The following is a 19,335-nucleotide window of genomic DNA, read 5'->3' on the forward strand; positions in this document are numbered from 1 at the left end:
TTCATATTGTTTTTGGCTACGCAATGGTTTCACTTAGACATACAAATATCATACATTGTTATTTTGGATTTTTTTTCTTCTAAATATCATTGTCATAATTATAAATCGATGATTTTCTCTATAAATAGATATGCAACTAGTTTTATAAAACAAAAAGTTTAATTTGATGTTTTCGTCTTACCTTCTAACTAAATAGGATATGATCGAGTTGAATATCCTCATACACATAGTGATATCGTAACTAATTTCCAAAAGTATAAAATTGCATGTTTTGTCAAACAAATTTTCTTCGAAAAAGTAAAAAATAAGGACTTAGGTATCATTAGACCTAAAGAAAAGGGTCTAAATCAACCATCTAGTCATAGGTTATGAACCAAAAATCACAATTGACTCACAAAAGTAAAGTCCTTTTCTAAGGTTCCTATTATTATTATTACACAAATAATCTTAATAAATTATTATTTTACACAAAAATCACTATAGATTTACAAAAGTAGTTTTAATTTTTTTTCTTCTAGTATTACTAGAAAAGGAATCGAACTCTAACTTCAAATCAACCATACAAACATTATCTTAATACTTTTTCATCTTCGTTGGTGTAAACTTTTTGAATCGTAATTATTTAATATATCATTATCATTTGAAAGTTTGAAAAAAATAATGGTGGTGGTGTGGTATAATATTAAAACAGTTATTATTAAAACATATAGTCATGTGATAGTACTAAGGAGATGGCATAGGGAAAGAGATAAACAACTAGACGAAGTATAGAAAAGAAGGTGTATGTGTGCATGCACTGACAAACCCCAATAGAGATACATTATATATGTACATATAATGTTTCAACCTTAAAAAAATTTCAATTAATTGTGTTTGAAATTAACTTTAAATATGTCTTATAAGCTTTTAGATCGATGTAAAATTGAATTGTAAGTCTAATAAATATAGCAAGATTTCATATTTATGTATAAGTAAACTCTTGAATTTTAAAAAATGTAAAATAAGTTACTAATGGCCTATACGACGTAAACTTAAAAGACCGTATATAATTAAAAATTAAATGACTTCTTATAAACATTTTTCAAAATGAGACGCGAGATTGAAAATTTCATTAACTAAATGTGTAACTTTAACTTAAAAAAGAGACGTATACATGTATGGCAACTATGGAAAAGAAGAAAACTTCATTGAAGTATAAATATGAAGAAACAGATGATACCGAGATACTTTCTTCAGTGACTTACAAGAAAAACAAAAGGAAACTTTTATGCTATGGTCAAAAGCCGAAGTCATTTATTCAATAATTGATGTGATCAAAATTGGAGGAACCCACTTATGTAATAGGTTGAATAAATTCGATGTGACCAAGACTTGTAGGAGCGGAGGAATAGTCATTTTTTAGTTGAGTTATGAAGATAGTTAAGTTTTGATTACTCGTGAATAGGATACGTTACTTATTCGTTTTCAATTATGATAAATGAAGTCACTTTTAATTTTCTAACTCTTTCTTATCGTGTACTATGTGTCCATTAATTTTCACCACAATTACTAATGACTAGTACAATATCGATATCCTATAATGAAGGTTAAAAAAAATTAATATCCGTTGGAAAAATTAAAACTTTAAACTAAGAAGTACGTATTACATGTCAATCATCTAATTATACTCATTTTAACACCAATTAGAATAACATACACGTTTTAGAAATAATAGTTTCCTTTACGACAACACATGCATGATTGTGACATCCAATTTTCTCTTGTCAGTTTTGAACTCGTGAAGTGACTCATGCAATACAATCATAGTACGACTAGTTGCTTTAATTTATTATCAGTTTCTTTTTCTTAATTTCAATAATATAATAAGTGAAGATCGATAAATTCGAACATCTAAATCTAACATGTCAGATTAAATAGTATATATTATATTCAAACTAAAAGAAATAACTTTTAAATCTTCGTGTTTTGATGAATACGTGTATTTGGTACTTAAATTTTAAGAAAGAATACAACTTCTTAACCATCGAACTTTTAAAAATAGATATATTTGGTCTAAATTTTCATAATGTATCGTTTTAGTCTCCAAGTTTTCAAAAATAAGTTTAAGAAGTCCGATTACTAAGATAATTGCACGAATTGATGTTTAAAATTAGAAAATAAATAATTTTAAAGAGAAAAGAGTTTTTTTTTATAATTATTTTTCTCATTTAAAAGTTAATAATAAAAAATCATTTGAAAGACCTTTTAAATCTATTCATAAAAAACTCAAAACTAAAAAAACAAAATTCGAAAACTTACGGACTAAGCATACACAAATCTGAAACTCGAGGACTAAGAAGTTAATTTTTATTTTCTTTTAGAAAATTGCATCATATTGTAAAATAATTTAGAATAAAAACAGTCTATATCACATTTCTTTTTTCTTATCGCAAATATGACAAGTAATTAAATATATCATACAAATATCAGATAACTATCACAAGACCATCAATTTTTAAATCTACTATTCTTATATTTTAGAAAATACAGTGACATAGACTATATATTATCATGAATTCTTTTACTTATTTTTTTTTAAACGCCTTTTTATTTGTTTGGTCCTTTCCTTCTCTCTCTCATACTTTTTATTCTCTCTCTTGCATATGAAAAAGTATTAAAATTTGAATAATGGGTTTAGGTTTGTTATAAAAAAAGAAAAAGAAAAAGGAAAGTGTACGATGATTGGTTGTCTTATTATTTTGGAAGTAAATCCTCACGCGGAGACCAATTTAGTTGGTTGGTTGCTATATATGCCTTTGCCTATGCCCCCCCCCCCCTCCCTCTCTCTCTTCTTATTTCATTCGTTCATTCATTAATCTTCACAAACCCACTTTTTCTTTTTTTCTTTGGACTAAATTCAATTTTATCCAACAATTTAAAATGATATTGTTTTGATAATCCGTGGAGCGTGAGAATCAAATGTTTGATCTTGAAGTTGATATTCCAAATTAATTTATGTTGATTTTGTCAAAAATGATGTAGTGTGTTACATAAAAAAAAAAAAAAAAAAAAAAAGAATAATTAATAGACCCATAAAAGTTTTACCCTAAAAAATATAATTGGTTACCTCATCAACCACACACACCCTTTTGATTAAAAGCGACCTATGATCCTTCTTTTTAGTGTTAGAAGTTTAAAAAATTGGATTAAAAAAATATTTTTTATACACGTATGAAGTAATTAATATATCATTTAATTTCAATAACTATGGGATGAAACATTCAATTATTGACTTTTAATTTAAAATAGTAAACAATGTCGTCTTACATTAGTGCTTGAATGACTTAGTGTTACCGTATATTTTGTCTTACAACTACTGAAAAAAGTCGATAACTAATTACTTTACTAACATGATCTCAATAGTCAATATCAAACAATGATATGTGTGATTTAATTTATGTCTATTCTTAAAAGTAGACATAATACAAACTCTATATCGATAAATTATATATTATTATTATTATACAAAATTAACTATGACAAAATTCTTTTAGAGATCACAAAAGGGAGAGGAGAAAAAAAAAAGGGATTGTAGAGTTGTAATCCATGTGATTGCAATGGTGGGTTCTATAATATAATACAATAAAGTTTGTGGTTGAATGAGATAATTTGGGGTTTGAGTAGTGGGATTTTGGTCCCCAATTCTCCTAGAAGAAAATAATTATTAAGGAGATTATATGGTTGGGCCAAACAAGAAAACATCTTAACCTCAATTATATGTGTTTAGTGTTTTCATTTTTCTTTTATAAGAAACAAATTACAATATTTGTATAAAGTAGAAAAGCATGTACCCATCAAGAGATTGGTCAATGATATTTATTGTATGAAAAACTAAGTTTACACATCCATGCATGTTACTTTGTTTATATGATAACTTAATTAAATTGAGGAGTATAATATGGTAACGATTATATTTACGCCGTCGACGTAAGATTTAAAATAAATATTTAAATAGAAATAAAAAATTTAAAATTATGATAGATAAAATATATCATGTATGATGAAAGGTAGTGATCGATGTATCTAATTCAATCTTAATCTAAGTAATAAAGTATCATGAAGTACACATAAAGTACCATGATTATTATGTATATATAATTCAACCTTGTTTATTGTGTATGTGTTTGTATACATACACACACTTAAAATTAGCACAAATTTGAAAATATTACATTTAATTTCGTTATGATTATTTTCTATGTATCTTTAATACTTTTTGAATTAATAGATGGTCCTTTTAATGTTTTGATTAGTATACTTAACTAACACAAATATGAAAATCAACGTGATAGTAGTCTAGTAGCGAAAGCATCGATTCATTTATTTGAGATTGAAGCTTAACATCTCTTTACTCGCACGTTCGTCTTATGAAGAAAAGAAAAACAAAATTTTAAAAACTAGTGCAAGCCTAGAATAATATTTAAAACATCTACTCTTTTTATTTATTTATTATTCTTTTTACATCAGTGATTCAAAATCTTCACCTAATCCTTCTGTTAAAAGTACAATTACGAAAGTCATATTGATGGTTGAGAGTTCGATTGTTAGAAGAGTCTAGAAAAAGGACAAAGTATTAGAGAGTATACGAAAGAGAATTAAAGTTGAAAAATGCATACTAATCTTTTTTTTTTTAATATTTTAACAAAAATTATTATATATCTTTACTAATTGAGTTAAATTGAGTTTACATGGATTGATTTTTTTTTCTTTTTTATAAGTAATAAACCAATATATTCCTTTGGCCAACCCATTAAACCTCTTTCTCTTAAATAAAATTTTTTAAATTTTGTATGTTGGTAAAGGGTTGGAAGATTATGAAAAAAGAAAAGATCATACATAGGTGGCACTGTCTGATGTCATGTGATTGGGGAATAAAAAGATTAAATAGATAATATAATTTTATTTGGGATAAATAATTGAATTTTTAAAAATAAATAATTGTTGAACTTATAATTAAATGGAAATTAACGTTTTAAGATTTTATTTATCATCCAAACAAAAGGAAATAATACATTTCAAAATTTGATTTATTTAATTCATAAATTAAGCCCGGATTAGAGATATAATACCACTCATAGTTGAATAACAATTTTTGTTCTTAATCGATGAAATAACAAGAAAATTGTTCGAATCGAATAAAGCTAGAGAGTTAGATTTAGATAGGTTGGACACCTTAAGCCCGACCGACGTGAGATATGGATCATGGACCTTCTAAACTATTCGATATACAAGGACAATACGTGATAAAAGATTGTTTTGTTCGTAAGCTTATCAAATGTACAAATCATAACCTAATTTATGTTTTAAAAAATTCAAACATATATCAAATATACTGTGTAAAAAAAAAACATATATATATATATATATATATATAAATATATATATATATATATATATATATATATATATAAATATATATATATATATATATATATATAAATATAAAGTTTAGACAAATTTGTAACTAAATTATATTGGTAGAAAGTTGTTTTTATTTATATACTAGCCCATGTATAATAAAACGTAAGCCCATGATAATGTACCTCAGTTCAGCCCAAAAGTCCATCAAGTATTTTCCTCCTTACGCCACGTATTGGGACAGCAAACGCGCATTTGAAAAGGATTCAGTCAACACCCAATAGCCACACGCCACGTTAGTCAATCACTATCACAGACTTCACAGTCGGTCAATTAATAACTCGCTTTCCCGAGTCAATATCCAAGACTTAGCTATGCATTTGTCTACACCCATTGTTTAATCAAAATCTGTCATCTCAATTTTTCTTTCTTATTACATTTTATTTTAATGGGTTTTTTTCTATATAATAAAATGTACAAAGATAAATCCATTTTGCAATCTCTAAATATCTACAGTAATATACAATTTTCTAAATTTTTAAAAGAAAGCAAAAGACTTAGCTCTTAAGCATGTAATCGAACTTATAATGTATGGATGATAAGTTTGCAATTTTATTATTAAAGTCTTACTTCACGGCGGTGCTTTTCTAGAATGGTTTGTGTAAATAATTCTTTTTATTTTATTATATGGTCTCTAACACTTTGGACTATTTTTGTTTTTTTTTATAGTTTTCTTCTCTCACATATTATATGATTGGTTACGAATCCTTTTGATTGATGTGCGTTTTTTTTTTTATTATTATTATTCGAGTTATACTTTTAAATTAGTTTAGTTATTGGAGTTTCTAGCCTAGAGAATCAAGGTGGACTATCAATTTTGATTAGGTCAAATTGTAGTTCATTAATCCTTATACATGATATTGTTGGTTAACATTAGTCGTATACTTTAGTTAGTTTGTAAATCTAGTAATTATATTTGAAATCTATATCTATTTAAAGTGTTTTCTACCAACCATAGATATTGATAGACAAACTTTAACGTTTATATGTTAAAAGAAATTTGTCACACAACAACCAAACTAACTACTTTTAAGGATTCTCATCAACAATTAAGAGATAATAGTATTTAGTAAAATCTGTTTCCAGATCAAATAACATCTTTGAGAGGATGCCAAAACTACAATAACAGTTCTCCTCTCTAGGAATGTGACCAGTGGTGGATTTAAATAGTTTTCTTTATATATATTACATAAAGACGATAAAATTGAAGAGGGGGGTTCTTGAGCCTATACTAAATTCGCAGGTGCATGTGATAAAAATGCAAGATACTAATAACAAAAAGAGTATCGTTAATATGAATAATCAGTTAAAGATCTCCCTTTGATAACATCTATAACATATATAGTATTCGACTTCGATAGAGAGAATCGCTTAGCCACTCGAACTCAAACCCTCCACCATACTCTAGCATCAAGAAGTTCATATTCCCCTCTCCCTTTTGAGTAAACACGTGGCCTCCCAAAATTACATTCTCATTGTGATCTCGAAGTACTTTCCTCCATGGCTTTGGGAAGTTGAGCCAAGACTTTTAAGTTGACCATTTGAACGATTTGTCCATTTCTAAATGAGCTTCCAATATTGAACTTGTCCATTTTAAGTGCAACAATGAATCTATTCAAATTTTGTTTTCTATTTAAATTTATTTCTTTCCATTTTTAATCGGTGATTTTCGATTTGAATTTTAGATAAATTTTAAAATATAAATAATTAAAAACTCTTTCAATAATTATTTAAGTTTTTTAAATTAAATCCAACTATCCCCACTATCTTTAAATTCTTTTTTCTTTAATCTACTTTTTACATGTGTTTGTAAGAACTAAGCAAAAATTTGACCATTAAGATCACAATAAAAAATTGACTCTATAAACATTGATTTCACCTCCAAAATTTATGATTTTTTATATATTTTTCTTTATTAATATTTTAAAAAATCAAACAAAGTTTTGAAAACTTAAAAAATAATTTTTAAAATCACGACAGGAAGATAATAAATTAAGACGAAAAATATTTAATTTTAAAAAACCAACTCATCTTAAATAAGATACAATTCTTCAATGAAAAATTTGACTTAAATTTCAAATACCAAAAATCAAAATCAAAATAAAAAAAAGAATGAATAATTCCCGAATGGTTTATTAATGAGATCATACAAACTTTCAAAACTAAAAAGAAACTTTTGTTTAAGTCCAACTCGTAGAAAACTAAACTAAAGCTTTGAAAACCACACGTACTTTAATTAAAAATGAATTAGAAAACAAAAACAAAACTTTTTTAAATATAAAGTTGAGAATTAAATAATAATAATAATAAGAAGAAGAAGAAGAAGAAGAACAATAAATAAATAAAAGAAAGGAGTGACGTGTCACAATCTCCCTAAAAAAACGCGTTTTTTTCTGCCGTCACTCACATCAGCATTCAACCAATTGGTTCAACCAACAACAATTATTTCTTTAATTTCAAACATTAAATAAATAATCAACCAAATATTTTTTAATTTACATCAACAAATAACTTCTTCTACTAAAAACTCATTCTTACATAAATTTTTAGGTTCAATTAAGTTTTTTGAAAATTTAATTTTCTATATCTCAAAAAAAGAAAAAAAAAAGAATTCCGAATTTGTATGTAAAATTGAAATTTCAATGATTTATTAAATACTTTTTTGGTTAAATTTTTTTATTAGATATAAAATTAAAAGTTTACGATTCTATTTGATATAATTACACCTTTAAACGTTACATGGTATGATTGTAAAAATTAACGGAAGTAAAACATGAATGCTCAAATTTATAGTAGTAATAGAAATTGAAGATAAAAGTGGAACCTTAAAATAAGTTTTTCAAATAAATTGTTATCATTTGGATTAACAAATTTATAAATTTAAAGATATAATTATAATTACTATCATACTTTAAAACAATAAACAATGAATATGTCCATGATTTTTAAATATATATAACTATATATAAAAAGTATAAAATTGAGAAATACATCTATGATAAATTTAAGGTTCGATGATGATATTGTTTGTAATTTGTCGTAAATTTATTAGTTAGTATACAAAAAATTCAAAATAGACATTAAACTTTAGGTTAGCCTAATAATTAAAAGGAGGGAAAATTTTTCCACTAAATTGACAAATCTCTACGGCATCCTTCATTTCCTTGAAACTTCTCCCCTCAACTCTCCCTTATTTATCACTCCATTTCTTCACCAACTTTTTCTTCATAAACTCAACCCCTCTTTTCTTTCTCGGTGTTCTTCCTTTTCGACGATTCCGAGGTGAAGGAAAATCCAATTATGGATCAAAACTACAACCCTTTCTGGCAATTTAGCGATCAACTTCGGCTTCAGACTGCTAATCTTGCCAATTTGTCCACCAATGATTCCATTTGGAGCAACTCCTTTGTCTCTAAGAAGAATCACAACAACTTCGATGTTCGAGTCGGAGCCGAGCTTTGTTCTTCTAACTCCGACCCTAAACTTCCCTCCGATCTTAACACTCTTAATAACGGTAAGTTTGCTTAATAAACTCATAGGTCAGTACGATAAATTTAATATTTCATTCATTTCGTATTCAAGCATGAATATGCACGCCAATTTATTTAGAATTTGGAATTTTATATTAGCATCTTGAAGGAGAAAAGGAATGATCGACTTCTAATTATGTTTACATATTATATAATTTTAAACAGATGGTTGGAACAGTTTCAAAACAAGTGGGTCGGATGTTCTCAACATGAACACGAAGCCACTTGCGTCGGGCAACAAAACCAAGGATCCGGTGAACGATTACGAAATATGGAACAGTTTCAAGCCGGGAACCGTGTTGGATCATATAGGCATTAACTCGAACCCAAAACATCTCGGGTCAATCAGCACAAACCTCAACGATCAAACCAACGATTTCGGGTCATGGAACAGTTTCAAGTCGGGAATTGGGTCAAACTTTCTAAACCCGAAACCGAATCAAATCCGGTCGGGCACAAACCAAAAGGATTCAGTGAACGAATACGGATTATGGAACAATTTGAAGCCGAAACCCACCGCTGATTACAACGGATTCAACGACGGGTGGAAAAACGGACCAACGGTGCCGGGGAAAAACCAGAACCCTAAGGAAATCGAAACTAACAACGGTGGGGGAAATTACAGGAAGGGATTGTCCTACAAATTGGGGGTTCCGGCAAATAGTAACGGGAATTTTAATTGGAAGAACAACGGAGGGGAGGTGGCGGAACAGGGCGGAGGGAAAGGGGGGAAGAAAGGGAATAAGGGGAGAAATGAAGCGGAGAAAGAGAAGAGGTTCAAGACGTTGCCGGCGGCGGAGGCGCTGCCGAGGAATGAGAGAATCGGCGGGTATATATTCGTGTGCAATAACGATACGATGGCGGAGAATTTGAAACGGCAGCTTTTTGGATTGCCGCCACGATATAGGGATTCGGTTAGGGCAATAACGCCGGGGCTGCCGCTTTTTCTCTATAATTACTCTACACACCAACTTCATGGAGTTTTTGAGGTTAGAATTATAAGTAACGATTTAAATACTAAACTTTGGTTTATAATTAATTAGTAAGCAATTAATGGTTAAAGTATTTTTGTGAGGATGATTAATAAAAATGAAATAATGTCAGGCTGCAAGCTTTGGAGGGACAAACATTGATCCGACGGCTTGGGAGGACAAGAAATGCCCCGGAGAGTCCCGTTTCCCTGCTCAGGTATATATCATCTTATTATTAATATAATGTTCAAAAGTTCTTTGAGTTTAAATTGTTCTTAAAACTTTCATTTTCATCTCTATATAATTAGACTTTCATCTTGTAATTTCATATCATTATCGATGGAAATGTGTAGGTGAGAGTAATAACAAGACAAATATGCGAGCCATTGGAAGAGGACTCGTTTAGGCCAATTCTTCACCACTATGATGGCCCTAAATTCCGACTTGAGCTCAGTGTTCCGGAGGCTATTTCTCTCCTTGATGTTCTTTCTCACCCAAATTCTTAAACTTTACAACGATTACTTGACTTTAGCTACTTACGACAATAAATCTTCATGTAAATACTTATAAATCTTCTCTCTATGACATGATATCATATATGTAATATTGTTCAAGATGGGGAAGAAAAATTATAGATCACACAGTTTTTGTATCTTATACATAAATAATAGTACTCGAATTTTGAATTATCTTGTATGACCCCCTCTATCAACATTTTTAAGTTTGAAGTTAGTTTCTACCCAAAGTAGAATTTAGATTTATTAAGCTTAGTGATAGTAATAAGTTTACGTCATGACATTTTTATTTATATTTTTAAATTTGAATGAAATTCGACTTTGATACTTCGATGAAAAACAAATTAATATTTGTATGTCATAAACAAATAACCAACAAAACATAACATAAAATGAACCTTATTTATTCATTTAAATTTTTTATTTGATCTTTTCTGTTTTTATAATATTTCGAAATATATTCATCGACAATGTTACACAATGTTACTGTGTTTGAGTGTTATTTTAATGGATATAAGATAGGATATTATATGCCAATAGTTAATTGTTTGATTCTTAGCCGTTTAAACTTCAAATAATAATAGAAATAAGTATTTGATTTACGTCAATCAAATCGAAAGTTTCAAAACTAAAAAATGAAGAAAAAAACTAATTCTTACTTAAACAAGTGTTGAAATTTTTTACAGTAACTTAACAAGAAGATTACATGATCTCATCACATAATTAAAATTTCGATCATTTGTATAATTTCCTCCATCATCTATTTTCACAACTTTCTCTTTCATTTTCCCTTCATCCAAACACCGTAATCCCACAAAGCATTTTTAAGTATAAATGAGGTAGAAAAGCACACCAAAGAGTATAAAAATGCAATTCAAATTCCATCATCTTCCTCCATTATTCTTTCCCATCGAAGATAAGTTTCAATGACAGGCAGGGCAATGAGCCAAACCATTCTCATTACATGCTCCACATCTCTCCTTTGTGTCCCCTTTTATTACTTTACGGCTCCCTCCACATTCATAACATGGCACAAATCTCGCTCCGCCGCATCCTTCACACCCTTGACGACCTGCTCCCGTCTCCACTGCTGCCCGTCGTAGTATTCTTCGAAGCTTTCCCATTTCGTTTAGTGCCACCACCTGATCTGCCCCTCCGATATATCTATTAAGAATGTAAATGTAAACGGTTAAATTATCGTATCCATCCGTCTTAAGTTTAAGAGAAATCAAATCTTAGTGGTAATTTAAAATTACCTTCCCTTCACAAACATTTTCGGCACCGTCGCCTCGTCTCCGAGCAATTCCTTAAGCTCCTTCAAAAACTCGCCGTGCAACGCCACGTCACGCTCGTCGACAACCACCTGCTGCAACTCCAGCACCGACTTCACTCTGTTACAATCCTCAAACGTCCGCCGTACACCTCTCAACGACGTCGTATACAGAACCACTGTCTCCGCTCCTCCCGGCGGGCACATCTCCGGAAACTCACTCAGCGGGTCGAACCGGACCGGTTTCTGCCCCTCTCTTTCTCTCTCCTCTCTGTCTCTCACTAGAAATATGTTATCTTTAACCGACTTGAACCGGTCTGGGTCCCCGGTTCTTTGCTCCGGCTTCTCCGGTCCGGGTCTAAAAGTAGCCGTTTTCCTCAACCCAGCAGGCTTAGATTCGGCGGCCGGCTTGGAGGAAGGCGATAACTTGGCGTCAAGCTCTGCTACCGTGTGGAAACTCGAGCTCTTACGTGGGGATTGTTTAGTAACCACGACGGCGGGAGTTGCAGCGGCGACAGTAGGGGGATTTGTCGGAGGTGGTTCTGTAACAGGGCGGAGAGCGGGTTTAAGGTCTTCAAGGGCTTTACTGACCTCATCCCACGAATGAGGAGCTTCCGACTCGAAACTACTAAGCTTCTCCAGAATTGGAACCGGAACAATCGCCGATTTCTCCTCCTTCACCGGAGGCTCCTCAGGTGGTGGCGGTAACTCCTCCATAACTTTAACCCAAGGCTCCTCTATGGCGTTTATGTCAAAAACCGCAAAGCTGGCTGGCGCCGGTCGGTATACGTCGACGGTGGCCTCGATTCGCTTGGAAGAGGTGCACCCCATTGCCGTCGATGAAGTTCCGGCGGTTTGAGTAGAGGATTTTTTCAATAAAAAAATATATCTGTTGGGATTTTGAGTTTTTGGGTTTAAAGCTTATAGAAGTGTGGAATTGGAAATGTGGTGGGAAATTGGGGGATGGGACAATGAGGGGTTTTGTGTGGTTGAAATGGGAAGGAACTAAGCTTATCGGATTTTGAAGTTTTTGTATGATTCTGTACGACGCCTCAGGATGAGAAGTGGTGTGTGACTCGACACGTGGACTTGGTGGGTGTTTGCCACGTTGGCTGTTCTTTTGGCAAGATTGGGAATTGTTGTTTTATTACCCATTTTTGGTGGGTGTCTTACAAACTTGGCCCATCTCTCCCCCTTAGGTTTTTGAAATGTTTGATTTGAGTTATTAAATCAAATAAATCTTAATTAATTGATTAGTTTGTGGGGTTAAATAATTTGTTATTTTTGTTTTTAGCATAAGGTTGGTTTGTGTTTAAAATATACATGGATACATACTTAATACTTATTTAGACTTTTTCTTGAGCTGCAAAAGCAGGAACAGATTTGTTCTCCTCTCTAGAGACGTGACAAAATTGATCAACATTAATAGTATTTTCAACAAAAATTGTTAGATGGGATGTAATCAACGTTACATGCCAGTTAAATAAAGGGCAATAATGATTAATAGCTCAATGATCCCTAAAGTCAATAAAAGGCAATTTGGATACAATTTTTTAGGTTTAATAAAAACAACATTGGCTAAATTAAAAATTTTAAAACCATAAGAATTAAATTGAAACCAAAACGTAACCGTATAATTGGTAAAAGTTCAACTATGATAAAGCTATATGTACACTTAGTAATTTAACTATAAGATCCTAGTGATTTCTCATATTACTTGTAACGAAGTGTTGTGCCAACAATTGTTGATGACAATACATATAAGTATGTTTACTAATTTAAGAATATGATTTGGAGAATTAAGTGGACATAATTTTTCAACTAGTTAATTACATCATGTATTTGAATTTTCACACATATGTGTTTAAAGAATAATTAAAGTTAGAATTTCATAAGGATTTTTTTACCGGATCATAAGATTTTTATGAAATATGGAAACAAAATATCACAATTGTGGATATATAAAAACAAATTTCTTGTAAGAAAAAAAAATCCATGCCTCTTTGGCCACACATTCAAGTCATATCTAACACGACTTTATTTTTTCTAAAAAAATTAATTTTTCTTTTTCTTTTTCTTTTATTCACAAAAGGATAAAAGTATACATTTCAAAAGATAAGAAGGTGAATCAGACAGATTTTTATTAAGGAAAATAAAAGTTATTTAAAAGATTCATTTTTATTTAAATTCTTTTGATAAAATACATCTCAAAATCTATTTTTAATGTTTCTAATTCTATAATTTTTCTTTTTCTAAGGCTAAAATAAGTCCCAAAAATAAATATTAAATCAAGATCGAAAATTTAAATATAATTTAGTAGGTAAGAGGTTAATTGCTATTCTAAAGCTTCGTCGAGTCTTGACAATGTTCACTAAAAGTTTCGAGCAACTAATCGTAACCTTTAGAACTTCATTGGGAAGGAAATTAACAAATCTTAAACAATTTTGCAGCTTTAGAAAGTTGCAGTTACAGCATTCTTCCAAGCCTAGAAGAAGCATATGATTGCTATATATATATATATATATATATATATATGATTGCATATATTTGTGTATATATAAATACAAACATACACACCCTGTCACACACACATTCAAATGGTAAATCTCAGCCAAATATATTCATATGACCTAAAATTAGCCGTTTGAAGAATACATCAGAGTAAAAGAAATATTGTATGGTTAAAGGGGAAGAGGTTTCGGTTTGCCTCATGTTCCTCCATTTTAAGAAGGGTTCAATTCTTGCAAAATGTAGCTTCTCTTCTGTATTTTTCCATAAAGAGTGAAGAGTATCCAAACTAGAACTACAAAAAGGAAACAACAGTTGCTAACTTAACTGTATATGAATGCCAGGATTACCGTCATCATGCTGCTAACAAGTATCCATACCCAACCACTGCTGGTCGAGCACGTCTTCTCCGAATGACAATCTCCAAAAAACATGAGGATTTTAGCTGATATTAGCCTCAGAGTTGCAATGCACATGACAAGAAAGCTCACGGCTAGCACGGCGAGTTCTTTACTTTCCTGCTTTGCTTGATTGCTTAATATTTTTTCAATATCTAAGCTGTAATGAGAAGAGGGGTAATCAGAAAAATCAGATCCTAATTAAGAGAGTTGGGAGTCAAATAAGAAAAAAAATCTATACATAAGATCTATATGCCAAAATGAACATTCAGATAAACAATGCATTCATGAATTCATCTCAGCTGTCTTCAAAATGCTACCATGTAATGTTAGGCAAACCTCAGTGCATTAGTTTTTCTTTTAGAATGGGTTTGGAAAATGGAGGTAGGCAAATGGTTTATGGTCCTCAATCTAAACTACAACCTTAAGTTCAAATAATCCATACAAAAACTAACATTTTAAGCCCTTTCAAACTCAATATAAAATATATAAATTCATCCATTCCTAGTAGACATGTCACTTTTCTCCCAGGAACCCCCCAACTCTAACGGTCAGGGTTGGGAGAGGGTATTTTTCCCCATCACCTAAACGAGAAACGAGACGGAGAATATGTTCCCTGTCCTCCCCCTTGTTGAAGGAGAAGTTAATCTTTTAAATGAGATACCACGAGGAGAATTAACGGCTAAATTGAGAATTTCTTTTCAAAGGGAAGGGGGAGTAGTAAGGGTGGCAGGGAAGGGGTGGGAAGAATGAAGCCATCCCTGTCGCTGCCCTGATAACACTCGTAATCCCGAATGGAAAGTGGAATAACTGATTTTACTGACATCATCCTATGAAAACTAACTAAATGGACGCAGCTAATTGATTGAGAAAGAAAGATAAGTACATAAAGCTTGTGTATTAGGAAAGTATTTTCTATCTAACCTGAGCATATTATTCTCTCTGACCAATTCATTCATTTGAGATGTAGTAGCCATCTTCCATGATTTGAAGTGAGCTATTTCTTTTTCCTAAAAAATGGTAAAGGTACATGTATGAATAGAATGATGGAAGCTCTCTGTTGATTTGTAGTAACTAATCAGAAAATACAAGAAAGCAGTTACTCACAATTGTTTCCTTCCAAACCATGAGATCCTTGATAACTAACTTAGTGTTCTCCAGAAGCAATGATATTCTACTTATCTCTTTTTCAAGATCCGGTAGAAGTTTCCCTTGGCGTCGGTTCAATTCTTTGATATACTCCTCTAGCACAGACAAATTAGATTCAAGTGACCTCACCTTTTGCATCAAGATCTTCAGGACAGTGTCACCAGGTATTCTACCGTTCAGCTGTTGTCTAGCTTCAATTACAGGATCAGGAAATTTGTTAACTTTCACAGAATTTTTTGCAACCTCTAGAGCAAGCCTTGTCGGATCATCTGTGCTTTCTGCCCCTGCACCAGCACTTGACAAGTTATTCTCATCATTTTCTATCTTATTAACTGGGCCAACATCTGCTTTTACAGAAGGCGACACAGTTGAATTAGGCTCTTCTAGTGAAATTTTCTTGGGAGAAGCTTCTGAAGAGGTGACAATGAGATCTTCAAGCATCCTCCCCATGACATCAACACCATAGACTTCTACTACACTCAATGTGCAGTAAAACTCTGATCCATAATGACTAAGCAGATCCAGCTTTAAGTACCTAACCCATTTTGGTTCAGGCAGCTGGAAGACTTGAGCATGTTTTACATTAGCAGCAACAAAGTTTCCCAAGTTAGACCATGTCTCAGTTGGATAGCTCAAAGTGCCAGACAAATTGAATTCCTTGAAATTAGAAGAATAATGTTCAAAATTTGCAATTTTCACAGCATCAACTAAGGTCTCTTCTGAGAGCTCAATCACAACATACTTCCCTCCCACCGAACAAGGATTCCTCAGGTACTTATCATGGTCTTTCTCCAATATATTACATGCTCCTTTTGCCTCCTTGTTATGAGCAACCACCTTTGCACCCTTCGATGCAGATGCATAGTTGTAATCCGATCCATCTGGTTCAAACCGATGAGTGATGTTAACTAACTGGCTAGGCATTTTGCCAAGTTTATCTTTCATTGTAATGTTCCGAAACTCGTCCAAATTAAGATATGTGGGGCGAGAACTTCTGCCACTAGGACTTTCCTGATGTTCTGTTGAGCTTGGTTTCTTCTCTGGCTGTTGTACTTTACATATCAAAGATGAATATCCTAGTGCACTCAGTACTGCTTCTTCAAATGCCTTCGACTCTGGAAGTGAGGAATTGGAATTTGCATAGTTGTGATGAACATAGGATTCATTACAGTTCATTGACACATTAAGTTCAAAAGATGATGTAGAGGTCATACTATTGCTTCCATTTGCTATGGATGAACAAGCGTGACCAGCCTTCTGATTTCCATGAGTATGGAAAGAAGTGCTTTTGTTTACAGAAGAAAAATCCCCTAGAAAATACAACTGCAGTCATTCTAACCTAATTTAAGGTATAAGTACAATGAACAAACCTTTCGAAAACATTACAGAGAGCCAAACTATCATCATCAAACAGAAAAATTCTAGGCAAAGATCACATGCACCAATCCAAAACCAATATTACAGCGATGCAGAACCAATTACTTTCTTCCCAATATACACATATTTGCATAATAATTGTGAAAAAAAAACAGAAAACAAAATTAAATTATCAATAAAACACCCAGAGATTGGGAGGGCGGGTGAAAGCGATATTAAGAATCAAACGGTGCCAACTAAATAGTATCCTCTATCCTATTCAACAAAATCGTAACACGAAATAGGAATCAAAACACAACCCAAATGAAGAAAGGGGGAGTTAAGATGACCCGAAATAGCTATAAATGATAAGAAGCAAAACAAAAAGAACCCAAAAGAAAAACCCAGGAGACAAAATACATTAAAATGACATAAAAATTAAAGAAATGGGGAAATGGGGTTGGAGGATAATACCAGCATCGCCATAGCCAAGGACGAGCTCTGAGTATAATAAGCAGACAAGACAAGAGAGGGAAAAGATGAAAGACCAGAAGAAGTCATAGAAACTTGTTCTCTTGTTAATGCAGTTGTTTTGGTTATGGTTGTTGGGGTCTTTCTTGCCATTGTTTTTGCTCTTCTTCTTGCTCCTATATCTGATGCACAACAGATCTTCTCGAGAATTCTGCATCTTCAACTACAAACAATGGGAGGAAGAGGAAGAGGAAGAGGCAGAGGAAGAGAAAGGGAAAGAGAAGAGGAAATTCAGTAATGGGTAAGTTGAAAAAAAGGAAATAGGATATGAAAAGGCCATGGATTTTTGGATTTGTATATTTGTGGCTGATCCATTGCTATCAACTCCAGAGGTAGCGGAAACTACCTTCAGCTATTTGAAGAAGAACGTTTATTTCGGAGGAGGAAATGATTCGTTCATAATTTCTTTTTTTCTTTTGCTGACGTGGAAAAAATAGGATGAAAAAAAAAATCGAGTTTTAAGAAATAAAAAAAAAAAAAAAAAGTGGAGTTTATTATAAAATATAATTATATATTATAAAAGTAGTTACCCTGTCTAATGTTCAATTCCAAATTGTATCACATATTTAGAGATGTATGGTGTCTTGAAAATTAACAAAATCTCAATGAAAAATATATAAAAAAAATTTAATTATTACTTACTAATTAGATTCGACATTACTATAAATTTGAACAGAAAAAGTATGAATGCCAATATCAAACTAACTCACGTTTCAAAAGAACGTAGAAGCTGTAAGCTTTATAGCAATGACAGTAAGAATCATCAACAAAATAATAGAACAAACAAGAAATGAATAACAGTGAAATATTCCAACATCGAATTTACTAAGCTAAATATGGAAGTATAAAGTTCACAAAAGCTAACAATTGAGACCCAAATACAGTCCAGGACCTTTGCAATTTTTTTAAAGTGTTATTATATACTTAATTATTATTTTTAAAATTGTTACCTTTCATGATACATAAATATTCAATTAATAAACCAAATGGTAGAATATTTGCATGGTCTATCAGTAATAGACAATAGTAGACTACTATTATTTTCTATTAATGATAGATTGATAGTATTAATATATCAATCTCTATCATTATTTATATGATTTTGTTTATAATTTTCTTTTAATAATATTTTCTTAACTATACAGATCAAAAGACATTAATAGACTGCTATTACTATCCATCAATAGAAAATAGACGATGATTTTGTTGGTAGTTTTGTTAGTATTCTTGTTTTTATGAGATTTCGTTATTTGGATTTGTTTTTTTAGAGTGTGAAGATTGAATTTGGTGGAATTGAACTCTAAGCTGATCAAATTGGGAGCATATGATACATTTTTGTTGAATGAAAATAAAATGAAACTTGAAGAAATGGGTTTGAAAAATAAAAGAAAATTTTAACGTCTATCATTGATAGATACTATAATCGTTATAGAGAATAAATATCATCATCACTCTCTCCCTTAGGTTCTTTTGTTGTAATCTCCAGTCTCATTTGCAATGATGTTTTGTTAGATTGTTGGTAATTACGTAATTATTGAATATGAAAATTTTGTTGCTTTTAAAGAGTTGTAATAGACACCTATTTTAATCACTATCTATCACAAATAGGCACTGGTGGTAGTCTAACACCGTCTATCTAGTATTCTAGTA

General features: G+C 31.4%; 3 protein-coding genes across 8 annotated transcripts; 1 reads left to right on the forward strand and 2 right to left on the reverse strand.

The window, feature by feature from the left end:
- The first annotated feature begins 8,608 nt into the window (after positions 1–8,608).
- LOC103482833 (DCD domain-containing protein NRP-B-like) lies at positions 8,609–10,647 on the forward strand. Its single transcript, XM_008439187.2, has 4 exons — positions 8,609–8,971; positions 9,153–9,976; positions 10,092–10,175; positions 10,312–10,647. Exons 1-4 carry the CDS (start codon positions 8,758–8,760, stop codon positions 10,462–10,464), a joined length of 1,275 nt encoding a protein of 424 aa, XP_008437409.2. The 5' UTR covers positions 8,609–8,757; the 3' UTR covers positions 10,465–10,647.
- Positions 10,648–11,109: 462 nt separating this feature from the next.
- On the reverse strand, positions 11,110–12,740 carry LOC103482835 (uncharacterized). Its single transcript, XM_008439189.3, has 2 exons — positions 11,730–12,740; positions 11,110–11,637 (listed from the first exon to the last, which is right to left on the reverse strand). The coding sequence occupies exons 1-2, from the start codon at positions 12,572–12,574 to the stop codon at positions 11,397–11,399; spliced, it is 1,086 nt and encodes a 361-aa protein (XP_008437411.1). The 5' UTR covers positions 12,575–12,740; the 3' UTR covers positions 11,110–11,396.
- Positions 12,741–14,335: 1,595 nt separating this feature from the next.
- LOC103482836 (SUN domain-containing protein 5) lies at positions 14,336–18,044 on the reverse strand. Of its 6 annotated transcripts, none has more exons than XM_008439191.3 (5): positions 17,629–18,043; positions 17,013–17,108; positions 15,757–16,913; positions 15,574–15,659; positions 14,336–14,809 (listed from the first exon to the last, which is right to left on the reverse strand). In XM_008439191.3, the coding sequence occupies exons 1-5, from the start codon at positions 17,840–17,842 to the stop codon at positions 14,575–14,577; spliced, it is 1,788 nt and encodes a 595-aa protein (XP_008437413.2). In that variant the 5' UTR covers positions 17,843–18,043; the 3' UTR covers positions 14,336–14,574. The 6 variants fall into 6 exon arrangements, with proteins under 6 accessions (XP_008437413.2, XP_050945869.1, XP_008437412.2 ...); XM_051089912.1 differs by having other exon boundaries at positions 17,013–17,121; XM_008439190.3 differs by having other exon boundaries at positions 15,757–17,108.
- Between the last annotated feature and the right edge of the window lie 1,291 nt (positions 18,045–19,335).

Source organism: Cucumis melo, chromosome 9 (assembly GCF_025177605.1).
Source record: "Cucumis melo cultivar AY chromosome 9, USDA_Cmelo_AY_1.0, whole genome shotgun sequence".
Classification (NCBI taxonomy): domain Eukaryota; kingdom Viridiplantae; phylum Streptophyta; class Magnoliopsida; order Cucurbitales; family Cucurbitaceae; genus Cucumis; species Cucumis melo.

Coding starts and splice junctions, on each gene's coding strand:
- LOC103482833 (XM_008439187.2), top strand. CDS start 8,758: ATGGATCAAAACTACAACCCTTTCTGGCAATTTAGCGATCAACTTCGG. Junction 8,972..9,152: donor TCTTAACACTCTTAATAACG/GTAAGTTTGCTT, acceptor AATTTTAAACAG/ATGGTTGGAACAGTTTCAAA. Junction 10,176..10,311: donor AGTCCCGTTTCCCTGCTCAG/GTATATATCATC, acceptor GGAAATGTGTAG/GTGAGAGTAATAACAAGACA.
- LOC103482835 (XM_008439189.3), bottom strand. CDS start 12,574: ATGGGGTGCACCTCTTCCAAGCGAATCGAGGCCACCGTCGACGTATAC. Junction 11,638..11,729: donor AAAATGTTTGTGAAGGGAAG/GTAATTTTAAAT, acceptor CATTCTTAATAG/ATATATCGGAGGGGCAGATC.
- LOC103482836 (XM_008439190.3), bottom strand. CDS start 17,842: ATGCAGAATTCTCGAGAAGATCTGTTGTGCATCAGATATAGGAGCAAG. Junction 17,109..17,628: donor CCTTGGCTATGGCGATGCTG/GTATTATCCTCC, acceptor TGTATTTTCTAG/GGGATTTTTCTTCTGTAAAC. Junction 15,660..15,756: donor TGGTTTGGAAGGAAACAATT/GTGAGTAACTGC, acceptor ACCATTTTTTAG/GAAAAAGAAATAGCTCACTT.